General features: G+C 44.4%; 1 protein-coding gene across 2 annotated transcripts in view; it reads right to left on the reverse strand.

Annotated features, from left to right (window-relative positions):
- Nucleotides 1–20,149, reverse strand: part of GTF3C3 (general transcription factor IIIC subunit 3) — an 81,237-nt gene that overhangs the window by 23,419 nt on the left and 37,669 nt on the right. For both annotated transcript variants that reach the window (XM_040322759.1, XM_040322760.1), the window contains exons 10-12: nt 19,813–19,910; nt 17,521–17,692; nt 7,306–7,508 (exon numbers count right to left, since the gene is read on the reverse strand). In XM_040322759.1, coding sequence (XP_040178693.1) covers nt 7,306–7,508; nt 17,521–17,692; nt 19,813–19,910 — 473 coding nt within the window. The remainder of the gene's footprint in view (nt 1–7,305; nt 7,509–17,520; nt 17,693–19,812; nt 19,911–20,149) is intronic.

Consider the following 20,149-nt stretch of genomic DNA (forward strand, 5'->3'; position numbering starts at 1 on the left):
ACTAAAGGACCTTGGCTGAGACTTCTAATGTAAAGGTCATTTGAAAAACAGAAGGCAACTCAACCACTGTTCCCTTCTATGAACCAAGGGACCTTGAGACTTGTAATGTAAATTTTGTTTGAAAGCCAAAAGGCTACTCAAACATAGTTACGCTCTACACACCAAGGGACCTTGGGTGAGACTTCCAATGTAAAGGTCATTTGAAGAATAGAAGGCTATTCAACCACAGTTACCATCTATCTATGCACTAAAAAACACTAAAAGAAATTGAGCTGAAGGTGCTTGGGTTCGGGTCTACAACTTTTAGTATGTTCAAAGTAAACCAATGGTGTATTTAAATTTAATAAACTGACCCCCACAAGTGGACAACACATCTTCAGCTCAATTTAGCAAGAGATTTGAAAGGAAAAATACTGGGACTTTCCCTGGTGTCACTTCACACTTGTGCTTTCCTTATGGACTACTGCTCCTTTGGATCTGGTCACCTCTTCCTTTACTTTCTAGCTTATGCTAGTCACTCCAATGACACTCCATTGTTATTAAATATGTTCACAGGAACTCTGTGGGATCTCACCTTACACTACCGTTGTTGATTGGGGATTTCTTTCCTACCAAATGATCATTGACTAGTGGTCCGTGCCGGGCTGCTGCCGCATTGCCACCACCTCAGCTCCCCTTGGGGATCATGTTTTCCATAGTGCCCTCAGATGCCAACATCGTCAGTTACCATTGATGTTTTCTAATTGTCAATCTACCCATAGGTAAGAGTGTTGGGACTTTATTTAACGTTCCCTCCTCTTTTTGTTATATGAACTAAATTACTATTTAGTAAATTGTTATTATATTTACACATATACCCAGGCCATATTTGCTCCTGATGAGTGGAAGTTGATCCACGAAACGCATCAAGCTTTTTACTGATGCTATGTCACAGCAACCTTATTATATCATGCGATTTCTATCTCTGAGAATCATGAAATCAATTAATATATATCTTGCCAACCATTACCATACTAATCATGTGTTTAGACAACCATGTCTATATATATATATATATTTTTTTACTTTGTATTCTATACATCAATTTGGATACAGTGATGCATACTATGTTATACCATAGGTACTATTATGTTATACTATGTAATTTTTTATGCGATTTACCAATCATGCCTATCTCTATTTGTACATTATCTATTGTGATGAATGTTCACTGTTTGGTATGCTCTATTGTATCCAATAAATGTAATTTTAACTTATTAATTGATTCTTTATATTCCGATGGTGTGTTTCATGTTAAAGTCCCACAATTCCTATCCCCCTCTCCTTACCCTTTTCGCTCCCCTCCCTTTTTACCTTCCCCAATATATGCTTCCCCCCTTCTTACAAGCAATAGGGATAGAGACCATGGTATACAGGGTGGGCCATTTATATGGATACACCTTAATAAAATGGGAATGGTTGGTGATATTAACTTCCCGTTTGTGGCACATTAGTATATGTAAGGGGGGAAACTTTTCAAGATGGGTGGTGACCATGGCGGCCATTTTGAAGTCGGCCATTTTGAATCCAACTTTTGTTTTTTGGTGTATCCATATAAATGGCCCACCCTGTATATTACTAGCCGTTGTCTCACTACAGTCCCAAGGTTACGTTGTATTTTACGTCATTACATGCCTTACCCCTTTCCCTCCCCTTTTTCCTTCTCCTCCCTCTTGTACTCAATTCAACAAGAAGTGAACCCCCGGAAGATGTGCCCCAACAAAAAGCAGGAAGAGGTCATAGGACCAGGACTGGTCACCAGTGTCGCCTGTGGTCTACTTGCAGCTGATCTTTTCCCCATTAACCACTAGAGGGCCGCGCTATAGACAAAAGACGTCCACAGCACGGCTCTCAAGTGCCGAGTGGACGTCTTTAGACGTCCTGTTGTTGTGATTCCCTGTGCGCGCCGCTGGGGGCGCGCAGCGGGGAAACAACGTGCCCGGCGCATCGCTCGGGAGCCGATGCGAGTGCCTGACGGCCGTGATGTCCGCCAGACACCCACGATCGTCGGTGACAGCAGGGACGTGGAGCTTTGTGTGTAAACACAGAGCTCCACGTGCTGTCAGGGAGAGAGGAGACCGATCTGTGTCTCTTGTACATAGGGACACAGCATCGGTCACCTCCGCCAGTCAGTCCCCTCCCCCCACACAGTAAGAACACACCCAGGGAATACATTTAACCCCTTCCTCACCCCCTAGTGTTAACCCCTTCACTGCCAGTCACATTTATACAGTAATTAGTGCATTTTTATAGCACTGATCGCTGTATAAATGTGAATGGTCCCAAAATTGTGTCAAAAGTGTCCGATACGTCCGCCGCAATATCGCAGGCCTGACAAAAAAAAACGCAAATCGCCGCCATTACTAGTAAAAAAAAAAAATCATAAATCTATCCCCTATTTTGTAGGCACTATAACTTTTGCGCAAACCAATCAATATACGCTTATTGCGATTTTTTTTTAACAAAAATATGTAGAAGAATACGTATCGGCCTAAACCGAGGGAAATTTTTATTTTATTTTTAAAAAAATTGGGATATTATTATAACAAAAAGTAAAAAATATTGTGTTTTTTTCAAAATGTTCTGTTTTTAATTTTTTTAGCGCAAAAAATAAAAATCGCAGAGATGATCAAATACCACCAAAAGAAAGCTCTATTTGTGGGAAAAAAATGATAAAAATATAATTTGGGTACAGCGTTGTATGACCGCGCAATTGTCATTCAAAATGCGTCAGCGCTGAAAGCTGAAAATTGGTCTGGGCACGAAGGGGGTTTAAGTGCCCAGTAATGAAGTGGTTAATGACTTAATAGGCCTTGTTCTGCACTGTAACCCAAAAAGAGAGATGGGGGGGAGGTGCTGGACACAGATCCTTAACCCATAACAAATAATCATCGGCTAATGCCGAATGGCTTAGCTTCAGTAGTTCTTCACAAAGCGGGCCTCCCACCAAGATATTTGGTCACCAAAATTGAGAAGTCCATGTGAAAACGAAAAGAGTGCCAAACAATCGTCTCAAGAGTCCAAGATCCTCCAACACATTAAAACAGGAAGGCAAAAGACAGCACGTTTTCAGAGGGGGCAAAGCCCCCCTTCATCAAGGCTTGGACAATTTAGCAAACAGGAGTCTATTGGACTCAAAGCAAAAGCTCCTATATATAAAAGGATCTTTGATTCTTGTTCTATACTGTGGCCCAGATTCATAAACAACTTACGGCGGCGTATCTCCAGATACGCCGCCATAATTTCAAATCTGCGCCGTCGTATCTTTAGGCCGATTCTCAAAGCCAGATACATTGAAAAAATAGGCTTCCTCCGCCGACGTAACTTGCATACGCCGGCGTATAATTGTGTGCAATTTTACGCTGGCCGCTAGGGGCGCTTCCGTAGATTTACGCGTAGAATATGCTAATGAGCTAGATACGCCAATTTATAAATGTACGTCCGCAGGCACATTGATTTACCTCGTTTACGTAAGGCTTTTTCTGGCGTAAAGTTACCCCTGCTATGGACGTCGGGCCAGCGTAGAATTTTGCGTCGTTTGAGTAAGTCGTAAGCGAATTAGGGCTGTGCGTAACTAACTTTCACGTCTAAAGCATTGACTATTTGCGGCGTAATTTTGAGCATGCGCACTGGGATACGTCCACGGATGGCGCATGCGCTGTTCGTAAGAAGCGTCATTTACGTGGGGTCACGAGTAATTACCATAAAACACGCCCACCTCTTCCACATTTGAATTAGGCGGGCTTACGCCGGCCAATTTACGCTACGCCGCCGTACCATAGAACGCAAGTGCTTTGTGAATACTGCACTTGCCTCTCTAAGTTGTGACGGCGTAGCGTAAATAAGATACGCTACGCCCGCACAAAGATCCGCTCATGTCTCTGAATCTGGCCCTGTCTCTTTGTATGAAGGTGGCCATCTTGGTAGAGGCAGGGCTTTGTTTCCTCCTGTCAAAGCTTCCAGCAGGGAAAACTGTGAGACAACCAGCCAGAGGCTGCAGTGCCTTAGATCTCACACTACAGATATACAGCTATGGCTCTCAAAGACCAGGAGTGCCTGGGCACAGGAAGGTAGATTTTCCAGGGTAGTGCTTAGGTACAATTAACATTTCCATATAGTCCCTATAACAGGAAACCTTTAATTTCTGAGTTTAGGTCCACTTCAAGAGTAGTGTTGGCATATGCAAATGAATACAGCCCTTCCTGCAGGTTCACTAAGCTGAACACAAAGTCACACACTGATGCCATCACTCATAAAACATTATATGCCACCACAGAAAAACAAAGGAGACCCCACATGTAGACCGTCATGCCTAACGCGTTTTGAGCAAATGCAGACCTTATTGTATAGAAGCCCTTACCCCAGAGTCACCGAGTCCCTATTCATATGATATGGGGTGCTCCTTTACGCGCATGTTAGCAAGGTAAGTTGGGGCGCCATTAAGATTTAATGGCACCAATGTGTGGCTGCAAAGGAGATGCACGTTTTGTGTGAACTTTTGAAGAACACCTGGTATCTAGTATTATTTTTCTTCCCAAGGGGTTCAGTGTCATTTTAAAAGTTTTACATTTTTGGAAATCAGCAAACAATCCCATTACTTCTGGAGAATAAGTCACACAACAAGCAGTTCCCATCATTCTTTCATCTATGCTTTGATGCCTATAAGCGCGATTTGAACACGCAAACATAGCGCAAATGTTTTCCGATAAGAATTATCACAGATGTCCTGGTGATGTAATGGGGGTGCCGGCACAAGGACATTGTAAAAAGTTCTGAAAATAAAAAAAAAAGGAAAAAAAAAAAAAGGAAAAAACACACAAAGTGTTATGAAAGAGATGATGACAGGCCATCCGGGAAATTCACCGTAGGAAAAATGAACCTCAGAGGTGACATAATTACTATGTACAAATATATACAGCGATCGTCCAAAAACAAATGCTTCCATATATAAAAAAAACACAATATATATATATACTTTTTTTTTTTTAATACATATATAATTTTTTATACATACACAGAAACATGTATAAAAAATGATATTTATATTTATTATATATAAATGAAAAAATAAAAAACAAAAATGTAAATATAAAAATTACATATATAAAACATACATATATATATATATATATATATATATATATATATATATATATATATATATATATATATAAAATATGGAAACATGTATAAAAAAATGATATCATATCTATATAGATATATCTATCTAAACATTTGTTTTTGGACGATCCAAATAAACTTGACCATGTGTGTATCTTATTTATATATATATATATATATATATATATATATAAATAAAAAACAAAAAATGAAAATATATAAAATTACATTAAAAAAAACACACATTATTTTTTATATATATATATATATATATATATATATATATATTCTATATATATTTTTATATTATTTATTATATATAAAAATAAATACAAAAATGTAAATATATAAAATTACATATACAAATAAATATAAAATATATATAAATCTTATATATATATAAAAACATAAAAAGGTATATATATATATATATATATATATATAAATGCATATATAATTTTTTATACAGATATAGAAACATTTGTTTTTGGACTATCTAAATAACCGTGTGTGGGGGGGGGGGGGGTGTGTGTATATATATATATAGCTAAAATTTAAATATATAAAATTACATACATATATAAATCTTTATATATATATATATATATATATATATATATATATATATATATATATATATATATATATATATATATATATATATATATATATATATATATATATATATATATATATTTTTTATTATTATTATTATAATATAGGATTTATATAGCGCCAATAGTTTGCGCAGCGCTTTACATCAGGGCAGACAGTACAGTATATATATGCACATATACATACACATACACTGTATACACACACCGCTCAGTCATGATTTTATGGCCACCCAGTTAATATTGAGTAGGTGCTCCTTTTGCCACCAAAACAGCCCTGACCCAAGGCATGGACTCCACTAAACCTCTGAAGGTATGCTGTGATATCTGCAACCAAGACGTGAGTAGCAGATCCTTCCTTCCATTTTCATGAAGGGGTGTACTTGGTCACCAAATGTTTAGGTGGGGGGGGGGGGGGGACGTGCCAAGTAACACCCACACGAATGGCAGGACCCAAGGTTTCCCAGCAGAACATTTCCTAGAGCCTCACACTACCCTATTCCGGCTTGCCTTCTTCCCATACTGCATCCAGGTGCCATCTCTATCCCCAGGTAAGTGACACACCCGGCCATCCACATTATGTAAGAGAAAACGTGATTCATCTCACCAGGCCACCTTCTTCCATTGCCCTGGGGGTCCAGTTCTGATGCTCACGTGCCCATTGTAGGCACTGTAAACACGGGTCAGCATGGGCACCCTGAACGGTCTTGTGGCTACACAACAAACTGCGATGCCCAAACTGCAATTGTTTGGATTTCACGCCTGGTCATCGATCGGATTCCAAGCTCTGAGTGGTTGAATTTCAGCACCAAGTTTGAAAAGTTTAACAAGTTTACACTATGAGAGAAACACATTCCTCAGTCTTCAGGGCTACAGTAATGGTGTTTTTGTATACAGGGTGACAGTGTTTTATTTAGATGCTGGGCCCTGAATAAGGTCCAGGTACTTGCCCCTCATCATGGTGGGCATACCCTCCAAAAGGATCTGGGTTCTATAGGGATGGACCAAAGCCTTGACTTAACATGTTGCACAAGGTACCAAGGTGAGTGCCCATGCAGAATACAGTGTCCAAAGCAACATTACAGGTTGACCCCACAGTGTGGCATCTAGGTACGGCGACCAACGTTAGACCAAGGCTGCAGCTTCTATGGTGGTTCTAGAAGACAGTGAGGAGAGGACTGAAGAATCTAAAGTCAATTAACAAACTAGTTGGCCAAGAGATTTCTCCAGGAAGGAGGTCCATCACCTTAATACACCAACAAAAAACGGAGGACTCATGGAGTGGGGTGGGGTTATGAAGGGGGATCCCCATGGGACATGTCCTTCAAAGCTTTGCCAGAGTCCAATCACCTAAAGGTACGGGGCCTATAACCCAGGGTCTATGAATTCCTGGGTTCTGAGTCCTATACTGTACGACGAAGACATATACTCTACTCTACAACCCCTATTAATGTCAATGTACTACCATGTTGGTATCACAATCCATGTCTTGAGAAGATAACTTTGGGTGAAGCCACTAGGTTCCTCCTACCTGCTGAGCAGCGTTGGCATCTTGTGCCAGTGTATCCGGGTCGTACATGGGTTCCAAAGCTTCCAGAGCTTTCTCAGGATGTCCCAACTGTTGTTCAAGAGTAGAAAGGGAAATCCTGGCATCCAAGTGTAGCGGTGCCATCTCCACCACCTTGGCGTAACTCTCCGCGGCTTTTTCCATATGACCGAGTGCCTTCAAACAGTCTGCCAGAGAACACAAATCAGAACAAAATATAGGAAATGTGACACTCAAAACCAGCAACACAGAATAAAATCGAACATTTTATGCCCCAGGGGTGCCCCCTGCCTAAAGCTGTGCAAGGGGCCCCAAAATGTGTGATGGCTGCCCTCACTGTACGTCATACAATGTTTCTTAGTTATACTTTTTTCATGGAAGTTTGAATACAGACCAAGTCAAGACTCAAACGTGTTTCGTCAAAAAGCTTCATCAGGAGCATGAAGGCAAAGAGATATATATATAACCACTTCCATACCGGGCACTTACGCACCTTCCTGCCCAGGCCAATTTTCAGCTTTCAGCACTGTCGCAATTTGAATGACAATTGCGCGGTCATGCTACACTTTACTCAACTTTTTTATCATTTTGTTCCCACAAATAGATCTTTCTTTTGGTGGTATTTGATCACCTCTGCGATTTTTATTGTTTGCGCAACAACTTAAAAAAGACCGAAAATTTTGAAAAAAATTAAGTTTTTATTTTTTTCTGTTATTTTTTTTGTGAATAAGTAAGTTTTCTTCTTTGATTACGGGCACTGATATGGCGGCACTGATGGGCACAGGTGAGGCGGCACTGATGGGCACTGATAGGTGACACTGATGGACACTTATGGGTGGCACAGATGGGCACTGGGCATGGGTGGGCACTGGGCATGGATGGGCACTGATGGACACTGAGGGCATTGCTGGGCATCACTTGTTTATCCCAATGCCCATGTTGCCAGTCAGTGCCCATTTGTGGGCACTGATTGGCATCTTTCTCATTTTTTTTTTTTACTGCCCCCTTTCCTGGTGGTCCTGGTGGCTCAGTATGGGCATCCGAGGGGGGGGCTGTGCTGATAAACAATCAGCGTATACCCCTCCTGTCATGAGAGCCGCCGATCGGCTCTCCTATACTCGCGTCTGTCAGATGCGAGTGAGGAAGAGCCATCAACGGCTCTTCCTGTTTACATCGTGATCAGCCGTGGTTGGACACGGCTGATCATGTGGTAAAGAGCCTCCGCCGGAGACTCTTTACCAAGATCGGAGATGCAGGGTGTCAGACTGACACCCCGCAACACCGATCGCGCCGGCATGAAATCCTGCAGGACGTTAATAGACGTCCAGTCAGGATTTCACAACCACTTCCCGGACGTCAATTGACTATTGACCGGGCGGGAAGTGGATATATATATATATATATATATATATATATATATATATATATATATATATATATATATATATATATATATATATATATATATATATATATATATAACTTTTATATATGTGCCACCAAGAGTAAAACCACCAATTCATCTCACGGTAAGAATCAAGTCAAAGGGGAGAACATCGCTAACGCCAATTAAACGTAAATTACGCTTTTTCCAAACGGCGCATGCGCCGTCCGTGAAAGTATCCCAGTGCGCATGCTCCAAATGACGCCGCAAAGACTCATTGGTTTCGACGTGAACGTAACTTAAGCCCGCAGCCCCATTCACAGACGACTTACGCAAACGACGTAAAACGTGAAAAATTCGACGCGGTCCCGACGTCCATACTTAACATTGGCTGCGCCTCCTATAGCAGGGGTAACTATACGCCGGAAAAAGCCTAACGTAAACGGCGTAAAAAAATGGGCCGGGCAAACGTACGTTTCTGAATCGGCGTATCTACCTAATTTGCATGTTCGACGCGTAAATATATACGGAAGCGCCACCTAGCGGCCAGCGTAAATTTGAAAATAAGATACGACGGCGTAAGAGACTTACGCCGGTCGGATCTTAGGCCAATCTATGCGTAACTGATTCTAAGAATCAGGCGCATAGATACGACGCCGCACACTCTGGAGATACGACGTCATATCTCCTACCTGAATCTGGCCCAATATATATATATATAACTTTTATATATGTGCCACCAAGAGTAAAACCACTAATTCATCTCACGGTAAGAATCAAGTCAAAGGGGAGAACATCGCTAACGCCAATGCAGACTAGTATTTTACTGCGTCCCATAGTATCTGTGTCCTGCCTGATGAAGCTTTTTAGCGAAACGCGTTGCCTTGGCCAAAGACGGAGCAAATTTCTTTCCTGCAAACATTTTTGCTCGATTCCCCCATTAACACAGACCGTGTTGTCAAGGGGAATCCCTTCCACTGAGCTACAGGGGGGGGGGGGGGGCAGGGGAAGCTCTCCCTTGCTAGCGATTATAACAGCCCCTAGCGATAATCGCGTTTTGTAAAATCCGGTAGGCTGGTTGTACCCAAGTTGATCGATCAATCTACATAAGTACAATCAGCCTGCCCATACATGGTTAGAATCAGCAGGAACCGACCGAGATTCAAACCATCTATAGCCAGTCTAAACCCCCCCCCTCCCCCCCACTGCCACAGACATATAGCATATGGCAAGGTTTGACAAATTTGCTTGGAATCTAGGAACCAGCTAAAAAAGTTAGGAGCCAGAAAACGCGCCCCGTCCCGACGAGCTTGCGCGCAGAAGCGAACACATACGTGAGCAGCGCCCGCATATGTAAACGGTGTTCAAACCACACATGTGAGGTATCGCTGCGATCATTAGAGCGAGAGCAATAATTCTAGCCCTATACCACCTCTGTAACTCAAAACATGCAACCTGTAGATTTTTTTAAACGTCGGCTATGAAGATTTTAAAGGGTAAAAGTTTGTCGGCATTCCACGAGCGGACGCAATTTTGAAGCGTGACATGTTGGGTATCAATTTACTCGGCGTAACATTATCTTTCATAATATTTAAAAAAATGGGATAACTTTACTGTTGTCTTATTTTTTAATTAAAAAAAGTGAATTTTTTTTCCCAAAAAAGTGCGCTTGTAAGACCGCTGCGCAAATACAGCGTGACAGAAAGTATTGCAATGATCGCCATTTTATTCTCTAGGGTGTTAGGATAAAAAATATATATAATGTTTGGGGGTTCTAATTAGAGGGAAGAAGATGGCAGTGAAAAAATAGTGAAAAATGACATTAGAATTGCTGTTTAACTTGTAATGCTTAACTTGTAATACCAACGGCCACCACCAGATGGCGCCAGCTTACACATCTGGTGGTAATAACTTGTAATACCAACGGCTCACCACCAGATGGTGCCCACCTTCCAAGCCAAGTCGCCAGGACACCATTTCTAGTCGCCATGGCGACCTGGCGCCCGGGATTTGTCGAGCCCTGGCATATGGCGGTGCCAGTAAAAGGGTCAAAGTATTAGAAACCCTTCCATATACCCAGTGAAGTGACTGGCCTCAGGTGATCCACAAAACATAAACAAATCCTCCTGCAAAATTTGTATCCTTTTACCTGCAGCCCTCTCTATTCTACATCATGTTCAGTAAAAGTAAAAAATGTACACAGCATTCCTAAGGTCCAAAAACCAGGGGACAGGGATCTGACATCACACACACACACACAGCAGGGAGCCGAGTGTACACTGAGACCTGAGTGGAGGGAAAGGGCACACCCCCTTCTACACCGTCACATTTGGGAAACATGCACAGCTGAGGCTGCCAATCACGGTTTGTGCGCTGAATCTCCCTGTCCACCCTTCCCTTGGAGTCGGCATCAGCTCTTAGAAGTGTAAATAGTAAAGGAATACAAGGGGGAGGAAGGAATGACACTGGGGTGCTTTGGATTGAGGCAAGGACACACTATAGAAGGATACGCTTTGTTCATTTTTTTATTTCAGAGGTTTAAATACGAGGGGCCAGATTCACAAAGAGATACGACGGTGTATCTCCTGATATCTCCAGATACACCATCGTATCTCTGACTTACACTGGTCCTATCTATGCGCCTGATTCATAGAATCAGATACGCATAGATAGGGCTAAGATCCGACAGTGTTACACTGTGTTACACTGTCGGATCTTTTTTTCAATTTAAAAATGGCGCCGGGGGCGTTCCCGCTGATTTACGATAAATAATATGTAAATCAGCGAGATACGCAAATTCACGAACGTACGCGGACCCGACGCAGTGTTCTTACGACGTTTCCGTAGCGGTTTTCCGTCGTATACTTACCCCTGCTTTTATCAGGCGCAGCCAATGTTAAGTATAGCCGGCGTTCCCGCGTCGAATTTGAATTTTCTAACGTCATTTGCGTACGCCGATTCACAAACACGCGCGTCGCAAGTCCCGCTCACGTCGAAACCACTGACGTCCTAGTGACGTCAGTGGGAGCAATGCACGCCGGGAAATTCCCCGGACGGCGCATGCGCATTTAAATCGGCGCGGGAACGCGCCTGATTTAAATAGTACACTCCCCCTAGCCGCGGAATTTGAATTCCGCCGGGGGAGTTAGGATCCGCCGCCGCAAGTTTGGAGGTAAGTGGTTTGTGAATTAGCCACTTGCCTCTCAAACTTGCGGGAGCGGATCTTAAATCACGTAGATCGAGCGGATCTATAGATCTGCTGCGCTACGTGAATCTGGCCCGAGATCTCAGACGAGTTTGTGGCCTTTGGATCTTTCATGGATTTGTTCATCTATGTCTCTCTCTCCCTTTCCTTCTCACCTCTCTGATGATCCAACCCAAACGTCATTCATTTTTCCTCTCTCTATATTATATATTTTTTTTCCCCCCAAGGTCTCACGGAATGCTGGAATCCGGCTGTACCCGGCACCGCACATGTCTGAAAACGCACAACTAGAGATGGGAAAAAAGGGATTCTTCGCGTCCAAAAGTGAAACCAGAATTTCCATGCTTTAAGGAAGAACTGCCGGATTTCTGTCCATCCACTCCTGAAATGTACACAGCTCTGCCACACAGCACAGCAGGTCTATTCTGGCCGGGCACAAAGCCCGTTTTATACCCCTTTCCCTCCTGCCCTTCATCCCTTTAACCACTTCCGGACCGCCGCATGTATATATACGTTGGCAGAATGGCACAGACAGGCACATTGGCGTACCTGTACGTCCCTGCCTAGACGTGGGTCGGGGGTCCAATCGGGACCCCCCCGGTACATGCGGCGGTTCCCGTGGCTTCAGGAGTGATCCAGGACGAGGGCGCGGCTATTCGTTTCTAGCCGCCCCCTTACAATCGCTCCCCGGAGCTGAAGAACGGGGAGAGCCGTATGTAAACATGGCTTCCCCGTGCTTCACTGTGGCGGCTGCATCGATCGAGTGATCCCTTTTATAGGGAGACTCGATCGATGACATCAGACCTACAGCCACACCCCCCTACAGTTGTAAACACACACTAGGTGAAGCCTAACTCCTACAGCGCCCCCTGTGGTTAACTCCCAAACTGCAACTGTCATTTTCACAATAAAGAATGCAATTTAAATGCATTTTTTGCTGTGAAAATGACAATGGTCCCAAAAATGTGTCAAAATTGTCCAAAGTGTCCGCCATAATGTCGCAGTCACGAAAAAAATCGCTGATCGCCGCCATTAGTAGTAAAAAAAAAAAAAAACTATCCCCTATTTTGTAAACGCTATAAATTTTGCGCAAACCAATCGATAAACGCTTATTGCGATTTTTTTTACCAAAAATAGGTAGAAGAATACGTATCGGCCTAAACTGAGGAAAATTTTTTTTTATATATATTTTTGGGGGATATTTATTATAGCAAAAAGTAAAAAATATTGTTTTTTTTTCAAAATTGTCGCTCTATTTTTGTTTATAGCGCAAAAAATAAAAACCGCAGAGGTGATCAAATGCCACCAAAAGAAAGCTCTATTTGTGGGGAAAAAAGGACGCCAATTTTGTTTGGGAGCCACGTCGCACGACCGCGCAATTGTCTGTTAAAGCGACGCAGTGCCAAATTGTAAAAACCCCTTGGGTCATTTAGCAGCATATTGGTCCGGTCCTTAAGTGGTTAACCACTTCCCGCCCGGTCAATAGTCAATTGACGTCCGGGAAGTGGTTGTGAAATCCTGACTGGACGTCTATTAACGTCCTGCAGAATTACATGCCGGGGCGCGTCCGTGGGGGCGCGCAACGTGGCGATCGGTGATGCGGGGTGTCAGTCTGACACCCTGCATCTCCGATCTCGGTAAAGAGCCTCCGGCGGAGGCTCTTTACCATGTGATCAGCCATGTCCAACCACGGCTGATCACGATGTAAACAGGAAGAGCCGTTGATCGGCTTTTCCTCACTCGTGTCTGACAGACGAGAGTAGAGGAGAGCCGATCGGCGGCTCTCCTGACAGGGGGCATTCGCGCTGATTGTTTATCAGCGCAGCCCCCCCTCGGATGCCAACACTGGACCACCAGGGAGGGCCCCCCGGTTGCCAAATGGAGCAAAAAAAAAACAACAAAAATAAAAATAAACACAATCGATGCCAATCAGTGCCCAAATGGGCACTGACTGGCAACATGGGCACTGACTGTAATGATGCCCAGCAACGCCATCAGATCCACCCCTCAGTGTCCATCAGTGCCACCCAGTGTCCATCAGTGCCACCTCTTAGTGCCCATCTATGCCCAGTGCCACCCATAAGTACCTATCAGTGCCACCCATAAGTACCCATCAATGCCACCCATGAGTGCCCATCAGTGCCGCCTATGAGTGCACATCAGTGCCGCCTATGAGTGCACATCAGTGCAGCATACCAGCGCCGCCTATCGGTGCCCATCAGTGCCACCTCTTAGTGCCAATCTATGCCCAGTGCCCACCTATCAGTGCCACCCATAAGTACCCATCAATGCCACCCATGAGTGCCCATCAGTGCCGCCTATGAGTGCACATCAGTGCCGCCTATGAGTGCACATCAGTGCAGCATACCAGCGCCGCCTATCGGTGCCCATCAGTGCCACCTCTTAGTGCCAATCTATGCCCAGTGCCCACCTATCAGTGCCACCCATAAGTACCTATCAGTGGCACCCATGAGTGCACATCAGTGCCGCCTATGAGTGCACATCAGTGCAGCATACCAGCGCCGCCTATCAGTGCCGCCTCATCGGTGCCCATCAGTGCCACCTCATCGGTGCCCATCAGTGCCACCTCATCGGTGCCCATCAGTGCTGCCATATCAGTGCCCATGATTGAAGAAGAAAACTTACTTATTTACAAAAAAATTAACAGAAAAAAAAAAAAATTGGTTGTTTTTTAGTTGTTGCGCAAAAAATAAAAACCGCAGAGGTGATCAAATACCACCAAAAGAAAGTTCTATTTGTGGGAACAAAATGATAACAATTTAATTTGGGTACAGTGTAGCATGACCGCGCAATTGTCATTCAAATTGCGACAGCGCTGAAAGCTGAAAATTGGCTTGGGCAGGAAGGTGCGTAAGTGCCCGGTATGGAAGTGGTTAAAAACACTCTAAATGCCCGGGAAGGATCAGTGATCATGTGACCACGGTGGTCACATGACCAGGAACCGGTCCCGTTAAGCGCCAGCTGTCGCTTCCATGTGACAGCTGACAGGCCCCCTCTGCCGCCACTTCCATAAAAGGGGAGGAGCATCTTGTGTTTGGCGCCATTTCATCCATTAACCACCTCCCGCCCGCAGTACATCATATGACACCCTGCACTTTCAGCGGTGATATCTGAATGATGGGAGGAGCTACAGGCATCATTCAGATATCATTATTTTCTGCCGGCGATTCTGTGCACAGCAAGAATGATCATAGAGGCAGTTCTGCCGCTTGATCATTCTTACAGGCGATGGGAGGGGACATCCCCCCCCTCCTGCCGCCATTCCGGTGCTTCTCTGGGCTCTTCTGTGCCATCGGGGGCCCGGAGAAAGAATCGGCCGGCACCGGATGACAACCATAGAGATTTCCGGTCATCTCTATGCACTCGGAGGCCCGGGCGTGACATTATGACGTCACATCCGGGCGCCACGTTAGGACGTCACGCCCGGGCGCCGCGTTACGACGTCACGTCCGGGCGCCGCGTTACGACGTCACGTCCAGGCGCCGCGTTACGACGTCACGTCCAGGCGCCGCGTTACGACGTCACGTCCAGGCGCCGCGTTACGACGTCACGTCCAGGCGCCGCGTTACGACGTCACGTCCAGGCGCCGCGTTACGACGTCACGTCCAGGCGCCGCGTTACGTCGTCACGTCCAGGCGCCGCGTTATGACGTCACGTCCGGGCGCCACGTTAGGACGTCACGCCCGGGCGCCACGTTAGGACGTCACGCCCGGGCGCCGCGTTACGACGTCACGTCCAGGCGCCGCGTTACGACGTCACGTCCAGGCGCCGCGTTACGACGTCACGTCCGGGCGCCACGTTAGGACGTCACGCCCGGGCGCACGTTAGGACGTCACGTCCGGGCGTCACCTGACGTCACGTCCAGGCCGCGGATCTAAACAAAGCAGCGATCACGGATGGTAAGCATGAGATCAGTGATTTTTTTTTTCTTGATCTCCTACTTTCCAGCCTGGAGGAGAGATGTGGGGGGAGGGGAAGGTCTTATTGACCCCGCCTCTCTCCATAAAGAGGACCTGTCACAATATATTCCTATTACAAGGGATGTTTACATTTCTTGTAATAAAAAAAAATTTGATCGCTTTTTTTCCTATGTAAAAAGAAAGTGTAAAAATAAAAAATAAATTAAGTAAAACTAAAAATAAAATAAAATGTAATTTAAAAACGCCCCTATCCCCAGTAGCTCGCGCTCAGAAGCCAACGCCCACGCAAGTCCCGCCCACACATGTAAACACCCTTCAAACCACACATGCGTTAGAGCGCCAGCAATAATTCCAGTACTAGCCCTCCTCTGCAACTCTAAACTGGTAACCTGTAAAAAAAAATTAAAGCGTCGCCTATGGAGATTTTTAAGTACCAAATTTTGGCGCCATTCCACCAGTGTGCGCAATTTTAACCACTTAAGCCCCGGATCAAAATGCAGGTAAAAGACCAGACCAGTTTTTGCGATTCGGCACTGCGTCGCTTTAACTGACAATTGCGCGGTCGTGCGACGTGGCTCCCAAACAAAATTGGCGTCCTTTTTTCCCCCACAAATAGAGCTTTCTTTTGGTGGTATTTGATCACCTCTGCGGTTTTTATTTTTTGCGCTATAAACAAAAATACAGCGACAATTTTGAAAAAAAATCTATATTTTTTACTTTTTGCTATAATAAATATCCCTCAAAAAGATAAATAAATAAAACATTTTTCCTCAGTTTAGGCCGATACGTATTCTTCTACCTATTTTTGGTACTACTAATGGCGGCGATCAGCGATTTTTTTCGTGACATTATGGCGGACACATCGGACAATTTTGACACATTTTTGGGACCATTGTCATTTTCACAGCAAAAAATGCATTTAAAATGCATTGTTTATTGTGAAAATGACAGTTGCAGTTTGGGAGTTAACCACAGGGGGCGCTGTTGGGGTTATGTGTTCCCAGAAGTGTGTTTACAACTGTAGGGGGGTGTGGCTGTAGGTCTAACGTCATTGATCGAGTCTCCTTATAAAAGGGATCACTCGATCGATGCAGCCGCCACAGTGAAGAACGGGGAAGCGGTGTTTACATACGGCTCTCCCCGTTCTTCAGCTCCAGGGACCGATCGCGGGACCCCCGCGGCGATCAGGTCCGCGGGTCCCGGAGCTTCGGACCGGGTCGCGGGCGCACGGCTGGGTACATGTACAGGACGTATCTGTACGTGCATCTGCCCAGCCGTGCCATTCTGCTGACCTACATATGCAGGAGGCGGTCCTTAAGTGGTTAAAGCGTGACATGTTGTTAGGTATCTATTTACTCGGCGTAACTTCATCTTTCACATTATACAAAAAAAATGGGCCAACTTTACCGTTTTGTTATTTTTTTAATTCATGAAACCGTTTTTTTCCCCCCCCAACAAAAGGCGTTTGAAAAATGATTGCGCAAATACCGTGCGAGATAAAAAGTTGCAATAACCGTCATTTTATTCCCCAGGGTGTCTGCTAAAAAAAAACATATACAATGTTTGGGGGGTTCGGAGTAATTTTCTAGCAAACAAAATGGTGATTTTTACACGTAGTGCCAGAATAGGCGCGGTATGTAAGTGGTTAAAGATTGTAGAGTCCCACCTACCTGCATGGCGCAGCCACACCACAGCCATGTTATATTTTTCGGAGCACACCAAAGCGCCCAGGAGGGGCAAAGCAGAATTATATTCTCCGATGTCAATATACCCCTCGGCCACATCCAGATACAAGTCCCCCACTTCCTCCGGATTCTGCTCCATTAGGGACGTCAGCATCGGCTAAAAAAAAAAAAATCACAATAAAGACCAATAAATAATAAAAAGGAAAACATTTCCCAATAATTATATCAGGCAGCAGCATGTAACATATAATGATGGGTGAGATACGGACAGGCAGGGCAGCCATCAGGAATTATGGGGTCCCTTACACAGCTTCAGGCATGGGCCCCCTGGAGCAGAGAACTGCCGCCTGAAATTGAGAAGCGGGGGGGGGGGGGGGGGCTGCTGTGAGTTGAGAAGCAGGGGGGGGGCCTTTACAAAAAAAAGAAGAAATAAAAAAAAATTACAAAAAAGGGGGGTTGCCATCCGGCACCTCTGGGCCCTTTAATAATAATAATAATAATAATAATAATAATAATAATAAAAAAGAAACCTCTGGGCCCTTCAATAAAAAAAAAATATATATATAAAAAAAAACATTTAGAAAAAAAAGGGGGGGGTTGCCATCCAGGGCCCTGGGGACCTCTGTGCCCTTTAATAAAAACATAAAAAATAAATATATATAAACAAAAATAAAAAAATAAGCATTTATAACAAATAAAAAAAAAGGGGGTTTGCCACATGGGGCCCTGGGGACCTCTGAGCCCTTTAATAAAAAAAAATATATATATATATAGAAAGAAAAAATAAATAAAATATAAAAAAATGGTTTTTTTTTATAAAAAAAGGGGGGTTGCCATCCGGGGCCCTGGGGACCTCTGGACCCTTTAATAATAATAATAATAATAATAATAATAATAATAATAATATATAAAATAAATTAAAAAATATATAAAAAAAATATTTTTTTTTATAAAAAAAGGGGGGTTGTCACTAGGGGCCCTGGGGATCTCCGGGCCCCCCGTACCCCTAAAAAAAAGGGTGAGTTTCCATATGGGGCCCCTTTTTAAGGGGGTTGCCATCCGGGCCCCTTACAGGTGTACTGTCTGTACCCCCTGATGGCGGCCCTGCGGACAGGGTGACCAAGTACCTACTATATGGGTAAGAAAAGCCGGGTATTTCCTCCATTGTAACCAGTTCAAGACCTTTGGCTTGGAAAAATTGTTATCTAAATAATGCGGGCGTACCCGGTATGCCAAGGACTTTACTAAAGCCATTTTTTTGGTGAAATCAATAACAGTCGGGTCTCGAATTTGTGTCTCAGGTGTGCTATGGACCCAGTGGCGGTGCGTCTATAGAGGGCGCTGGAGCACCGCCCCCTCTGGCTCTCGCACCACCACTGAATAACATAGATTCATGCATTGCAACTATTCAGATGGACGGACGGTGAGCGCCAACTACCTGAATAACGGCAGCTGGTTGGCTGTGCGGAAGTGCCTATTAGAGCCAGCGGCTTTCCGAGTACAGCCCTCAGGCTTTCGAAATGCTTATCCTCGGGACGTACGGGGGGTGCGTTCCTTGGATAAGACTGAAGGCCGTCTCAGCCCACCAGGTTCACCGATTCTGGTTATCGGTAACCTGATTGGCTGAAGCGTCATCGAGGGCGGGAGAAGACATCGAGGGATGTGGAAGGAGAAAGGTAAGTGCCGGGCGGGGGGGGGGGTATTTTACAGGTCACATCGGCGACAATGGGCACAGAGGCGACAATGGGCACAGTGGTGACAAAGGGCACATAGGCGACAATTAAAGGGCACAGTGGCTGTGTTTGATGGCATGGCACAGTGGTGACAATTGATGGCACAGTGGCTGCGTTTGATGGGCACAGTGAGGCTGCAATTTTTTTTTTTCGTTTGCCCCCCCCCCCAAAAAATGTTGAGCATCAGCCGCCATTGTATGGACCTCCTGTATAAATGAAGCCTGCAAACACCAAAAAGGTGTAATCTACATAATAAGGGCATACCTGGTATTTTTTTTACAGAGTATAAAAGAGAAGAGAGGCGCCTCTAAGTGTAGCAATAAGTTGTCCCTTCATTAAATGTAACCATATTGCTACACTTAGAGGCGCCTCTCTTCTTTTTTTATACTCAGTTGTGACATGACGCTACTCTTATATCAAGACATCGCTTGTATATCAAGGCAAGTTTTATTAAAACATTTTGCTTGTCTTGCAAAACGCTCTCAAACCAAGTTACTCTCAAACCAAGGTTTTCCTGTAAATGATATGAAGTCACATGACTCACCCCGACGGGTTCCAGGATGTTCAGGTGAATCAAACAAAGCATCATCTTCACTGTGATATCAATCGGGACGCCTTCCGGGACGCGGCAGATAACAGTTTCTGAAAAATACAATAAAAAATACGAGATTATTACTATGGAAAAAAATGACATTGATCTAATCCAGGGGTCTCCAAACTGCGGCCCGAGGGCCAGATGTGGCACTTTGCTAGCCTTTATCCGGCCCTTGGGGCACGATTCCTCCCAATGATATGAGGAACTATTCCTCCCACTGACACCAGCAACTGGGCACCATTTCTTCCACTGATACCAATGATGGAATGCTACTCCTCCTACTAAT

Source organism: Rana temporaria, chromosome 9 (genome assembly GCF_905171775.1).
Source record: "Rana temporaria chromosome 9, aRanTem1.1, whole genome shotgun sequence".
NCBI classification, from domain to species: Eukaryota; Metazoa; Chordata; class Amphibia; order Anura; family Ranidae; genus Rana; species Rana temporaria.